The 13,955-nt window shown below is 39.8% G+C and overlaps 1 protein-coding gene across 2 annotated transcripts; it reads left to right on the forward strand.

The window, feature by feature from the left end:
• The first annotated feature begins 290 nt into the window (after window positions 1-290).
• Window positions 291-9,555, forward strand: LOC125885124 (cyclin-T2-like). 2 transcript variants are annotated; one of them, XM_049570583.1, is made up of 9 exons: window positions 291-509; window positions 1,071-1,152; window positions 1,237-1,365; window positions 2,391-2,451; window positions 2,777-2,839; window positions 3,040-3,085; window positions 5,453-5,616; window positions 7,348-7,418; window positions 7,528-9,555. In XM_049570583.1, exons 1-9 carry the CDS (start codon window positions 352-354, stop codon window positions 8,572-8,574), a joined length of 1,821 nt encoding a protein of 606 aa, XP_049426540.1. In that variant the 5' UTR covers window positions 291-351; the 3' UTR covers window positions 8,575-9,555. The 2 variants fall into 2 exon arrangements, with proteins under 2 accessions (XP_049426540.1, XP_049426541.1); XM_049570584.1 differs by lacking the exons at window positions 5,453-5,616; window positions 7,348-7,418; window positions 7,528-9,555 and having other exon boundaries at window positions 3,040-3,361.
• Window positions 9,556-13,955: the final 4,400 nt, after the last annotated feature.

Here is a 13,955-nt window from a genome sequence, read left to right on the forward strand (position 1 = left end):
AACGTGTGAAGAAGAATTGTATGGTGTAAATGACAGTAAACTCCTTGAATCTTGAATATTTCGCCCCCAATTAACTAATTTTCTTTGATGAATTAAACAGGAAAGCAACAGTTAGTAGCTTCTGACTAAAGAGCTAAATACATCTACATACTACACATGAAATAAAGTATTTTTTAGCAATAATGTATGGCAACAATGAGGTCTATTTGCACCGCCGACCACTTGTGGCGCTGTTCAGAAAATAGGTTACCGGTTTCTGCCAGCTTCGGCTGCTTATTTCGTCCTTCCGGTGCCCCCGTCGCCCCACTCCCTCCCGATGCTAGCACCGTCGGGCTTGGCTGTGGGAGCGTAATGGCGGTGCACCGGGGACCCTCTACGAAATGGCTCTTCACCCGGGAGCAGCTCGAAAACACGCCGTCTCGTCGCAGCGGAATAGAGGCCGACAGGGAGCTCTCTTACCGCCAACAGGCCGCCAACTTAATCCAAGACATAGGCCAGAGACTCAACGTGTATCCTTTCTGAAACGCAAAGGCTAGCTGGCCGACAGACGGGCTAGCTTCAGTTAGCATTAGCTAACACACGGGCCGGGATGGCGAGGCTTGTCACAGCTCATATTAAAACCCTTAAAACACACCTAAAATCTTTCACTATCATACACAGAGTCCTCTCTGACAAAATGGTGTATCTAACTCTGTCTAACATGGTGTTTATGTGACTCTATCTGGGAGCGTTCAGGCCTGCTTGCTAGCTTAGCTATTGTTTGTCTCTGTAGACTGCAGACTCCATTGTTAGCTTTGTGTCTAATCATTTCAGTGACGAATGATTTCTGATACAGTTTGTACGTGTAATATAAGCTTACTTCTACGCCACAAATGGCTTATTATATCTTTAAAAGTTGACGCAAATGAATATATAAGGCGATTACTTTTTACATGCAGGGTACACGTTTTGCTAGCTGACTACTCAACGCTAGCTCGATGCTAATGGGTCAGGATTTCTACACCATGGCTGCTAGTCAATTGATTTGTCATGTATATCACACATGTATTATGCCTTAACTGTATCCCCAGATCGCAACTAATTATCAACACTGCTATAGTATATATGCACAGGTTTTATATGATTCACTCCTTCAGCAAATTCCATAGAAATGTAAGTACCACTGCAGTGCTGGCTGATACTATAATTACTGGCAGTGCCGGCTATGAAATCTGACTGAGGTTTTCTTCTCTCTAGGTCATTTCTCAGACTACGTTGTTCCTGGCAGCTAAAGTTGAGGAGCAGCCCAGAAAGCTGGAGCATGTCATTAAGATAGCCCATGCCTGCATTAACCCACAAGAGCCTGCCCTAGACACTAAAAGCAATGTAAGTACACTACAACTGAGGATTTGGTTTTCATGGAGTTTATTCAGTTGTTGGTGACTAAATAAGGAAATGTTGTGAGGCTTTGGGGAGGAAAGACTTTCTCTGCTTTTCTTTGGCTCTTATGATAGTCATTTTAAATATTATCTTTGGCTGAAGAATTTCTGATTCGTAATGGATCAGATGACTAATCGACAGCTGAAATATTGTTTGAAGTCATCTCTGCTACAATTTGAGGGATATAAAGTTTATGTGATGATGTTGCAGATAAGATTTGGATTAAAAAAGACAGTTGTCAAATGAAAGTCCACTAATACTAATGCTTTAAGTATGTGTTGTATTTACTTACATTATACGTATTGCAATCGTGCTTTGTTTGCCTTATTAACCACGTTGATTTGTAGTTGGGAGAAAGGACAAAGATAATTTGGTTATGTACATTTGAAGTGGTTTTTTGAAGCTTGCGTTTCCCCCCTCGGTGGACAGGACTGTCACACAAATCTGTATTTTCAGTAGTGCCACAAAATTTTGCACCTTAGTGACTCAGTGATTTGAATCCCAAGAGTTTCCTACAGTTAGTAGCATCTGCTTTATATGCCTGCATTGTATGAGATGTGATGTAAAGGCTGTTTCTCTCTTTATAACGTCATCACCTTAAATCAAAGTGCAGAAACAATGCGTTTAAACTCCTTTGCTTTTCAACCTGGGGTATTTCAAAGGGTGCTGTATGACACAAGATGAGCAGCACAAATTAACTCCGGTTCTTCCTGTACAAGAGTATATAGGATTTTTCAACATTTGTTTGAGGTCCTCAAATTGAAAGGCCGCACTACGCCCATACAGTTAAGCTGCTATATCAGAATGCTAAAAGGGTGCAGGAGTACCCTCTTCAAAAATCTTCTCCACCCCCCTTTACAGATTTTCCCGCTGGCAGTGCTTTTACTTTGTAGGATTGCTGATAACTACTTAAATCATCAGTATAAAGGTGTCGGGAAGCAGATTTAAAATTGTTCATTGATCTGTTTTAGGCATTCCAGCAGCAGACACAAGAGCTTGTAGCACTGGAGACGATAGTGCTGCAGACGCTGGGTGAGTGCTATTACTGCATGTACTGTATTTTCTCTTTTTGTGTTTGTGTGCTGAATTGCTTTACTGGCTTCTCCAGTCAGTCACTGTAGCAACATTATTCCCACGGAAGGAATAAGTGCAAACATTAAAATTACAAGTACCACATGGGCATGTTGACACTGGGTATGAAGTTTGCCTTTTCAAATATTTAACAAACACTTGGGGTTGTTCTTGTGGTTCCTTTTTAAAACAAATGTACACCACAGTATCACGCTAGAGCTGTAATTGTGCTGACGTTGTGCACACACCAGTGGCTGATCATCTACATTCAACATCTCTATTGCAGGTTTTGAAATAACAGTTGATCATCCACACACAGATGTTGTGAGGTGTTCCCAGCTAGTGCGAGGTATAACCTTCTTTCTCAGCTTTTGTCACATCATATTTCTTTCAAAGGACTTTTTTAAAATTGAAAATCAGTATCTCACTGTAAAGTTAAGGATTTACACTGGCAGCTTCCAAGCCTTTCATCTCTACAGCTACATGAATTGTACTGTGTAATTTGATTTACGCTGAATTTCTAAAATGAACTTTCTTCTTCTTTTACAGCAAGCAAGGATTTGGCACAGACTTCCTATTTCATGGCTACCAACAGGTTATTATCCTGTTCCCATTATTGCACTGTAATGGCACACTATAGCTTCCTGTCCTGCAGGGCCCCCCTTCCTGTGTCCAACGCCCTGTTTGCGCCTGGATCCTGGGAACCTCCAATGTGGGGAAGTACCAGCCGGGCTGCTGTGTGCGGTGTATTGTACAAGGGCTCTGTGTTGGCACATAGGGGTTGAATGCACAATGTGGAGTGTAGTGGTGCTGTTTACCTCTCAAGGTTGTTTGGTACCGAGTGCATATGTCTAAAAAAAAAAAACAAAAACGCAAGCGGTAGCCTGAATATAGATTGCCACTAAAGATTCTTAAACTTATAGAGTGCTTTGGTAAGTATAGTTTACAGTTCTTTTTTAACTTTTATTTTTTTGCACATTTTTTCACCCTAAAAGAGCTAACAATGAAACGCCAAACTGCGCTGCAAACTGAAAGCTTGTTCTGTGTGGTAATTTAGTTTCTATGACCATCTCAGTTGTGTAATGCATGAATATTGTAGGGTTATGTCTTCCTAAAGATTAGTTTTGACTTTATAAACACTTACCTGCTAATTTTGATAATATTGTGCTGCTGTTGCTTTGTTGTATTTCAGTAACTGACTTCTTAGGTGTTCATTTTACTTGTTTTACAGAGTTTGCTAGTTTGATATGCAAGTCTGAGAGATTGATGTTCCCAGCAAATGATGGTCGAAAGGATCTCTTACTTTGATTTCATACATAATGATTAAGTTCTGCATTCTATGTAACAACTTCATTGGTGATAATGACCATATAAAATAATGATAACTGGGAGAAAAGTTCAGACAAACAGACAAAACAACAGAAAAACAATCCTCACTGCTAAGAGCAAACAGTCTGTTAAAGAGTCCAGCTGGAGGAGGGGTTAGGCAGTTAGAGATAAGGCTCCTCAGGCTACAGTAAACAGTTTGAACATCAGCTCTGCGCATACGTTTGCACATTATTTAAAAGATGTAGCACTGTTACAGGTATTTTTAACATTTGGGGAAATGTAAGACAGCTGAATCAAGCTACCCACTATTTTTAATTGTATGTTCATTTAGTGTTTTTAAGTCATGCACACATTAACAGAAGCTATATCATCATTTTAGCATATTTTCTAATCCAGCTAACTACATTTACCTATACACATAAAGAAGCTTCACTGTTGTCTGCATTCAAATTACAACACTGTCGTCATGTCTGCATTGTGGCTGGGAGTGTTACAAAACAGGACCGTCCCACTGAGGGGGAGTCACTCCAGTTGCTTATATTAAGAATAGGACGCTTGTAGTTTTTCTCAGATATTAGTGTTTTTTCTACTTTAATTTTAGGGTGTGATTCTTCGGATTAAATCTGAAATGCCCAGACTGTCTTTTATCACTGTGGTGCATGTAGTCATGTTTTTGCTTCAGTACATGACAGTCGGTTTGCAGCGTAGTTTGGGATTCGGGGTGCAGAGGAAAATTAACCGTAGAAAACTTAAAGCCTAATCATTTGTCTTGGCTACTACCAACATCAGTGTTTCTCAGTCTTAAAGAGACAGTTCACCTAAAAATCAGAAACACATATTTTTTCTTTTTACCTGTAGTGCAGTTTCTCAAACAAGATTGTTTTGGTGTGAGTTGCCAAGTGTTGGCCATAGAGACGTCTGCCTTGTCTCGTATACATTGGAACAAGATGGCACTCAGCTTGTGGTGCTGAAAGCACAGAAAAAAACGTACCCGAGATAATCCACAGGCTGATATCTCCAACACTCTGCAACTCACACCAAAACAATCTAGTTGATAAGTAGCACTACAGGTAAGAGGGACAGTATGTATTTTTGATTTGGGGCTGAACTGTCCCTTCAAAGTTCTCATGATGATTCAGTGATGGCCGAGTTAAGTCGTCATTACTCATGTTACACTAATACAAGCAGTGAGTAGATTTTATTTGTTTGTACATATTAATTCCCTAAAATTATTGTTCATTAAGAGATTGAGAAACATTATTTTTAGTGTTTTGTAATTACAAAAAAACAAATCAAATGAAAGGACAATTAATAATGTGCGTCAAATACGGGTTCAGTATATTGTATGGAAGTGTTTGTATGACTCATTCATACATTTAGGAACGTAATCCTAACAGTCATAGGTTTTCTTAGCTGTTCCCGTTCTGTAAAGGTAAGGCTGTGTGTATGTGATGTGGAAATAATATTTGATTTTTATTGATTGTCCGTATCGTGTTAAGCTATTAATTTAAATGTAATGTTAATGTTGGCCTGTTAAACTTTCTAGAATGTATATTATATATGGTATGCTAGAATAAAAGGCCCCCGGCTGACGGTTGTATCTTTCTCTTGTGTTTCTTGTCTCCTCCTGCAGTTTGCACCTCACCACCTTCTGCCTGCAGTATAGGCCCACAGTCGTCGCATGTGTCTGCATCCATCTGGCCTGCAAGTGGTCCAACTGGGAGATCCCTGTGTCTACAGATAGCAAACACTGGTGGGAGTACGTGGACCGCACTGTTACGTTACAGCTGCTGGATGGTAAGAGCTTCTATTACTAGTTTATCCTGTTTTTGACTTCAGATATAATTATATTGTTTAAAATGTTTTAAGTCAAAGAGAAGACTAATGCTCTGTTAGGCAGGGGTGTTTTTAATTTTCTCACTCACTCAAGAGTTATTTTTCCCAAACCATTTCTGAACCTAAAGATATCTGCAAATTAAGTATCAGATTTTTCCCATTAGATCAGTATTAGACTACATTTGTCAGTACGTTAGTGCTCAATGTGTAGCTAAGATCAGATTTGATTGAGGGTATTTTTTTTTCAGCTGTTCACATTCATTTTTAAATATGACCTCTATGTGATTCCAGTATGAACTGGAATTTTTGTGAAGTGGAATCATACACTTTTAGTGGCAGTATATCATGAGACATATTAAAAAAACAATGCACATCATGTCAGCCTTAGAGACTTCTGCTTCAGCAGCATCATACACTGCATAGATAAGTAGTAGACTAATTGTTTGACCTTGCTCTGTGAATGATGCTGTATTCAATAAACTTAACTTACTTATTTAGTCACTAAAATGTACACACAAATGCGCGTTCCTTTTGAGGCAAACTTAAACTGCTGCATTGGTGTCCCTGTCCGTTAAGCCCGCAAGTGTTTCCCACACATTGATTTATTTGTGGTGGGCGGCACAATGTCAACATTTACTGCAACGTATGACATATTGATTGATTTTTTTTTTTTTTTTTTTTTGACTATTCAAAATGGGTAAAATCATATTCCATTCTGGAGCTGCACTCAACGCATTGATTCGTTTAGCCCCTGGCTCCACTCTCGCTTGCTCTTTTGTTTAGCACACCATATATGAGACAACAATTCGCCAGGAGGAGAGGGTGCAGAGGCTCTGGAGATGGAGACAATAGGGGCTGTAGCAACTTGAATTAAGCTGGTGCAAGCCCCAGTGCTGGGGTTCACAGCAGGCTGGATCTTTACTGTGTAACAGCAGCAACAGAAGGTTTGCTGATCTGGCAGGAAGTTTAAGCTGAGGTGTCTGAACTCTAATGACTATTTGAGCAGCTGAAGGTCTATGTCCTCAGACCATTGGCTATTTTCTGCTTTGTCGCTTTGTTTTTCTAGAAGGGAATATGACGTCAATACAGCATAGTATTGTGATATTTTTGTTTGGCAATATCGTATCGTCACACAGTGCCAATTATCTTTTTTTTTTTTTTAATTATTAATATTACATAATACGATACAGACCGACAGACGGACGAACAGACCGAAAACTTTACCATATTAGATAAAACAGATGTTGACACAGTTTTCCTTTGGGGATGTATTTTACAGTTGAAAAAAGGTAATAAATTGCAGTATATCGTAATATATTTTATAGTAGTGCTCTGCATATTGCAACATATTTAAAATCGCAGTAATATTCTAGCAAGACTTAAGTATTGTGATAATATCATATCATATCATGGATCCTCAGGTGATTCCCACCCCTAACTTAGACTACCACAATAAAAGCAGCAACTTCTGTCCACCTCAGCATTTTAGTGAAATCAATTCAGACACGGAAGTGAATCAAACTTGGAGGCTGTCCCTGGTCTCTCCTACTGACATACCGTATCATGTGGGACCAGTGAACTGCAGTCTCAGCGATGACCCTGAGCTGTCAGCAGATAGTATCAGGAAGATGTTAAACTGGGCCTACAGCATGGAGAGGTGATCACTGATGTGGTTTTCTTCACTGTTTTCAGAGCTCACACATGAGTTTCTGCAGATCCTGGAGAAGACTCCTAGCAAACTGAAAAGGATACGAAACTGGAGGGTAAGTCATAAATACTTGTCAGGCGACTTTACAAGGGCAGTACATATAGTGTGACTGGTACAGGTTGGAAATGAAGTGTATGTATCTCATGTTTAATTCTGTTTTGTAGGCTATTCAAGCAGCTAAGAAGCCAAAGACGGAGGGCCCCACAGTGGATAGTGCCTTCCAGGGGACGTCCTTAGATGGCCTTCCCGGTGTCACCAACTCCTTCTTCCCCTCCACCTCATCAGACTCTTCAGACATGCCCTCCCTTAATAACATTGCAGCCTCCTACGCCTCCTACCAGCCACTGAGCGATCAGTCAAAGAGCTGCGGCTACGACCAGTTCTCCGAGCCCCACCTTTCAGACTTCACGCTGGTGAAACACGAACACAAAGCTGCAGGTGGATCTAGCAGTAAACACCAGCAGCTCAGTACAAACGCCACCACTTTTTCACGGCCGCAGAAAGTCTTGACTCTGGAAAAGTACAGAGAGAAACATGCAGCGGAGATGGCCTTGCAGAACGGTATTAAGGATGAGCCAGGCACAGACATGTACGCACCGCCCCCGGCTCTCTCCTCACACCACCACAAGAAACGCTCTCAGCCACAGCAGGCCGGCCAGTCAGGCGACAGCAGGCGAGATAAGACCAGCTCTAAAAAGGCTCGGTTGCCTCCCTCTTTCAGTGAGAACGGCTCTGCCACAAGCGAGGAGCTCAAGATGAGAATCAAAGTTTCATCAGAGCGTCACGGAGGCTCAGAGCAGGGCGGGACTCTGCCTAGTAAAGACAAGCACAAAGAGCACAGCAGCCACCGTCACTCAAAACACGGCCACTCACACCCTTACTCCCTCAGTGGAAACAGCAGAGGGACAATAGAGAACTCTTCCTTATCTATACGAGCTTCTGACGTGGGCTCCTCCAGCTCGTCTCGTAAGAGGCCCCACTCTGACGCTGGTAACCATAACCACCACCACCACTCGTCCAAGAGCAGCAGGAGCTCCAAAGGAGGGCTCAGCTCGTCCCACTACACGTCAGACAGCGGCCAGAGGATGATGGAGCACCACGGCCACGACGGAACCAACGGCATGCTGACCTCTAACGGCCAACACACTGATTACAAAGACACTTTTGACATGCTGGACTCTTTACTAAGTGCCCAAGGAATGAACTTGTAACCCTCGGAGAGTCGGCAGTGTTGTCTAGAATAAGGTATTACCATGTTTAATAGAATTTTAAAAAAGAATTTATTTGTCTTAAGTTATCTGAATTCTGCATCGCCCTCAGTCGTGTCCACACACTGATTACTGATGATTCTCGTTAAGCTGTCAAAAATGTAAAATTATATGCATAGAGCTGTGTACTACTAGCTTGCAACAAAAAAAGAAGTTTTGAGAATGCGGCTGGAATAATGAAATTTTAAACATTCTTAACGCGAGCTGACTATGATTTTAATGTGCATGTTTTCAGTCACAAAAGGGAAGACAAAGCTAGTGTTCGCAGCCATCGTGACAGTTTACAGACAGTTTTGTTTTTAGGTTGGTTTTTTTTTGTATGTTGAGACATTTTGTTCCACTGAAAATCTCAGGTCTTGAACTTTTTTGATATAAGAACGAATCTTCCTCTGTTTGGGTTTATTACCTGTATCTGTGGAGATGTATCACTTCGTCCATTTGCTGACGACGACGGCAGAGCTTCGGTATCTGTCTTGGGAAACACGGTCTGCTTACTTTTCAAAGAGTGCATCAATAGTTCCAAAAAAAACAAAACAAATGTGAGGCAGAATTCGCTGTCTATTGGGACTTCTAAGGCCGCACCTGAACTTAATGTGCAGACTCAATATAGAGCTACAAATGAAGTTTACGTTACATCTGCTGTGAAAGTGCATTTAAGATATATCGGCTAAAATTGCAAAAAGGCCTTGTGATTGTACCTTGTCAATCGCTATACAGTATAAATGTTATTAACTATCAGAAAATACAGATCTCTAAAATAAGATTGTGTATATAGGACTGTAGTTCAGATTTCAATCTGTTGGTTTATTGCATCAGTCCAAACCTTCCTCCATTCAGTGTATCATGAGATCTAAAGCAGACTCTGTATTGATGAACATATCCTCGATTTGTGTATTGGGAGCCCAAATAAAGGTGTAAAAGTGATTTTTACACATCACAGTGATTTTCTGTTTTTAAGTGTCTGACGAGAAAGCACAAACATGGATTTAACTTTAGAGTTTTTGATCATGTTCAGTGTTGGAGGGCAAACTTTTCAGAACGTAACAAAAAAGCAAACCTTTTATGGAAGGAGTAACTCACCAAGATCGAAGAGTTTGCTCATATTTTCTTTCACTTTTGAAAAGGTGTTTTTCATCAAAGGTTTAAGAGCTGCAACAAACCACTAATTTTATCATTAAAGGATTTGCCAATTATTTCTGTCAGTTAATCGTTGAGTCTATAAAATGTTTGCAAACACCGAGAAATCACAAGATCAAAAACCCCATGGTGACATCTGTAAATGTCAGTTTACTGTCACACGAGACTGAGAAAACCGGCAAATATTTATATTTGTAAAGCTTAAAACAGTGAAAACCTTGTACATTTTTGTTTAGAAATGATTAGATATCATTTGATTAATTATTAAAACTAATTTATTGCCCATTGTCTCATCCACTGGCTCTCAAACAGTGGTATGTGTACCACTGGTGGTTAGCGAGCGCCCTCTAGTGATATGCTGAGGAATAAAAAATAAATTCAAATCTATATCATGCTGTCAAAATACTACAAAATTTCAAATAAGAATACTATGAGACCCCCATAATGCAATTTTTTTTGCACAATATCTTTATTAGGTTTTTTTTCCAAAGTAGTGCAAGACATACAAGAAAAATAAGGACAAAGGTAAAAAAAAAAAAAAAGGCAAATAGAGTGAGTATAAAACAAGAGCATCACTAGTACTCTAAGTTAAAACACATTCTCAAGGAAGAGGTGAGTGGCCTATTATAGATCTTATCAATGATCAGGGTCCCCATTAAACTTAGTAAGATGGTCTAAAAATGGCTGCCAAGTCTGTCAGCCATGTCTTGGAAACGGGTACAATTTCTGACTTCCAGTGCATCAAAATCAGTCTCTTTGCTATTATCATTCCATACATAATAGTGTTCTGGACAGGGAGGGTATGAGTCAATAAAGACAGAGAATAGCCAAACAGTGCCACCTCTGGCTCGGGCTTGAACACACAATTATATATTTCAGAAAACCATTTGAACACTTTACTCCAGAAATCATGCAACTTTGGACACGTCCAGAAAAGATGGGCTAGGGAGCCATCAGCAGACTTACAGCGATCACAGAAAGGAGAGACTGTAGGATAGATTCTATGTAACTTTTTGTAAGTTTCTGAGTAGTGAAGTCTCTGCGTGACCTTAAATTGAATTAACTGATGTCTGACATTAATTGAACAGTACTGAATCCTACTGAGGCTCTCCTCCCAAACATTATCATCAATCTGTAACCCCAACTCATCTTCCCAAGCTGTCTTTAAAGAGTGAGTGGAAAAATTCACTTTACCAGAAAATAACTCAACAAAATCAGAAATCAAATGTTTTGCATCAGGAGTTATAAAACACTATAACTGTGGCTCAAAATGGGATCTAGGGTTTGGGGGGTTAGGAAGAGAAGTGTGGATCAGGAAGAGAAAATTTTAGCAGCTCTGTTGCAGCTGAATTGGATGACAATCAACCCGAGCGCAAATGCTAGTGGCTACTGAAGCAGCGTCAGTGGCGTCTCTACAGCACCTGATGGGCGCCTGACCCTTGCGTGTTAGAGGGCTGTGGAGAGGAGTTTAAAGTGGAAGTATGACCATTTTCAAAATTCATACATGATACTTCTATGGTCTAAGACAGTCCAAAAACATCAGTAAACATGACCAAATCTGTCCAAAAACTAGAATTGCTAAAACTCAAATTTACGATGTCATAGGGTTAAAGGTCTGGAGTTGCTCCACAGACAATGAATTGGGAACGATGTTACAGATGACACTGAGAGCAGCCAGGGGAATGTTCTGAGTATATGGGTACATTTTCTGTTTCAGAACTGAGAACAGTACAACACAATAGAGCTAAAAAAAGGTAGGTAGGTAGTGTTCCTCTTAAAGTGCCAGTTCTACTGCTGGCCTGTTGCTGTCGTTGACAAGTCAACAATAAATAATCTTCTTCGGAATAAATTTGACTCCTGTGTGAACGAACAATGGTGAATGAACAAGGTAAGCGACACAACTGCATTTTAACATTGGTCATAGTGGTGAAGAGGACCACTGATGAATCTAATAGTTTCATCTCTAGAAACGTCATTGACCTAAAAGAAAAACTTGTTTTCTACTTGCTATTTTTTCTACTAGCACTTTCTGTCTTCCTCTGTTAGATTAACAATGGAGACCAGTAATAAAAAAATGAAACTGAGATGACTCAAAAACATTAAAGCAAACTCCATATGCTGAGGTAGACAATGAGTAATGGTTTGGAGCTCTGGCAAAAGCTAGTGGACCTCGAATTCAGTCTACTATTTGAAAAGTTGTGAATTTGATGATCAAGACCCGTAGAAAGAATCAAATTAGCGTAATAATTTTTATGAATTAATTGTTATTTCATTTATTTTAAAGCTTTTCAAATGTGCGTATTTTCTGTTGTTTTTTTCAGCTTTGGAACAGAAATTGAAAAGTCGTGATTCAGAGTCACTCATTGGCTCTGCCTGGAGCTTTCAACCACTTCTCATTTGCTCAGTTACTGTATCTGTTTTTCATTATAGTCTTTGTTCTCAGTTATCTCACAAAGGAAGACCTTGCGATGCAGTTGAAAGGTCTAGGGGGAAAAAAGTAGTAAGTGGTTCTTGAGTTCAGATTCTTTTTAAATTAAACTACTTTTTCAATCTTTCTCAATCATTCTTGAACGACTTGGTTGGCAGAAGAATGCAACTCTTCATCAGATTAATGAAACAGCAGCTTTTAAAGCAGTGCTTATACAATTAATCTTCCATAAACATGCCATGTATTATTGAAAAAGGTGAATTTTCATGACAAATCACAAAAAAATTGTCCACCCCTGGACAGTTTGTTGCCTCCGAGAGCATTGATTTTCTCTTTTCGGTCGGAATATGCAAGGACCTCTTCCCTGTCAAATCCGAACAGTCGACATGAAGTACTTGGGATCGCCTTGACTCAAGTTTCACTCTTTAAAAATGCAGTCCTCAGTGCAAAAAAAAATCTTAAGCCCCTAATTTTGGCCTGGAAAGCACATATAGCATGCAAAAATGAAAAGAAGTGCCAAATCATGCAGATGGTTTAATCCCAGCCTCATAACATTGGATTTATTCCCCATTGAATTTAAGCCCTCGCTGCATTCGAAGATAAAACGGTCATTTGTCAAACGCCGCCAAAGGAAATTCTCATCAAAACAGAACACACAATGGTCATTTCCTGCTGCCTTTCTGCTTACATGTAGTCGATTGATTAATTGATTATGTTACAGGCTACTTACTGAGAAATACTGATGACATTAAATGATCAGCTTTAGTAGAGGCTATGATTAAAACAGCCATATTGGAGCTCTAATAGAGTGCTGAAGTGATCAGCAGTTGGGTTGCTGTGCTACTAAATTAGTAATGTTAATGGGAGTAATGAGGCATGATTGGAAATACAAGTTGAGCTACTGCATGAGCAGCATATTTAAATTAGTTTGGGCTTTTTAAGCATGCTTTTGTGTCTTGATAATTGCAGAAACTATGTAATCTTTTTCTTTTGGTCGCTAAATTACCTTGAGGGCATTTTTTTTCTTTTGTTGTTGCCAAAGGAACAAGAAGGAGAGAGGGTTTGTCGTTGAAACCTCACATTTGGTCTCTCCAACAAACCCTCAAGGGGGTTTCAAGGTTCAGCTTTGGACTTTACACTCTCACACAATGCAGCGTTGATGGTTCATTCGTGGGTGGAACATAAATCCAGTTCCTGATAATTAACTAGCACCCTCAGAGCAGACGCAGCGTTTTCACCAAGTATTACCTTCTAATTTTAGCGTGGAAAGACAATGGGGAAATTCAGCGGGAGGACGTCAGTGAAAATTCAACCATCTGGACATTCTTGCATACTGGTGGGAGGGTGATGATTTATTTTCAGCAACCTCTCGAGCTGAATAAGAGACGCCTACTGCTTGAAAATCCGCAGAGAGGAAGAGATATGAGAGAGGCTTTTGTGAGCAACAAATCCCAGAATTAAGAGCCATCTGAAAGGAAAACACCGTCCAAGCTCTAATTACAACTCAAAAGACAGGAACATATATAGCCGTGCACATGTAAAGGTCCCAGACACAAATGCTATTACTATCATTATGACTGTTTCAGCAGCTAAGGCAGATAATTAAATGTAAATGTATGATTATGTCAGACTTTAAAAGATGATTTGAAGATGTTTTCTTATGCTCCTTTTTGATGTTATCCAGGATGCAAAAAGATGTCAAGTTTATTTTGTTTAGGACAAGAATAATAGCCATTTGTCACAGAATTGCTCAGGTTTA

The sequence above is a fragment of the Epinephelus fuscoguttatus genome, linkage group LG24 (assembly GCF_011397635.1).
Source record: "Epinephelus fuscoguttatus linkage group LG24, E.fuscoguttatus.final_Chr_v1".
NCBI lineage: Eukaryota > Metazoa > Chordata > Actinopteri > Perciformes > Serranidae > Epinephelus > Epinephelus fuscoguttatus.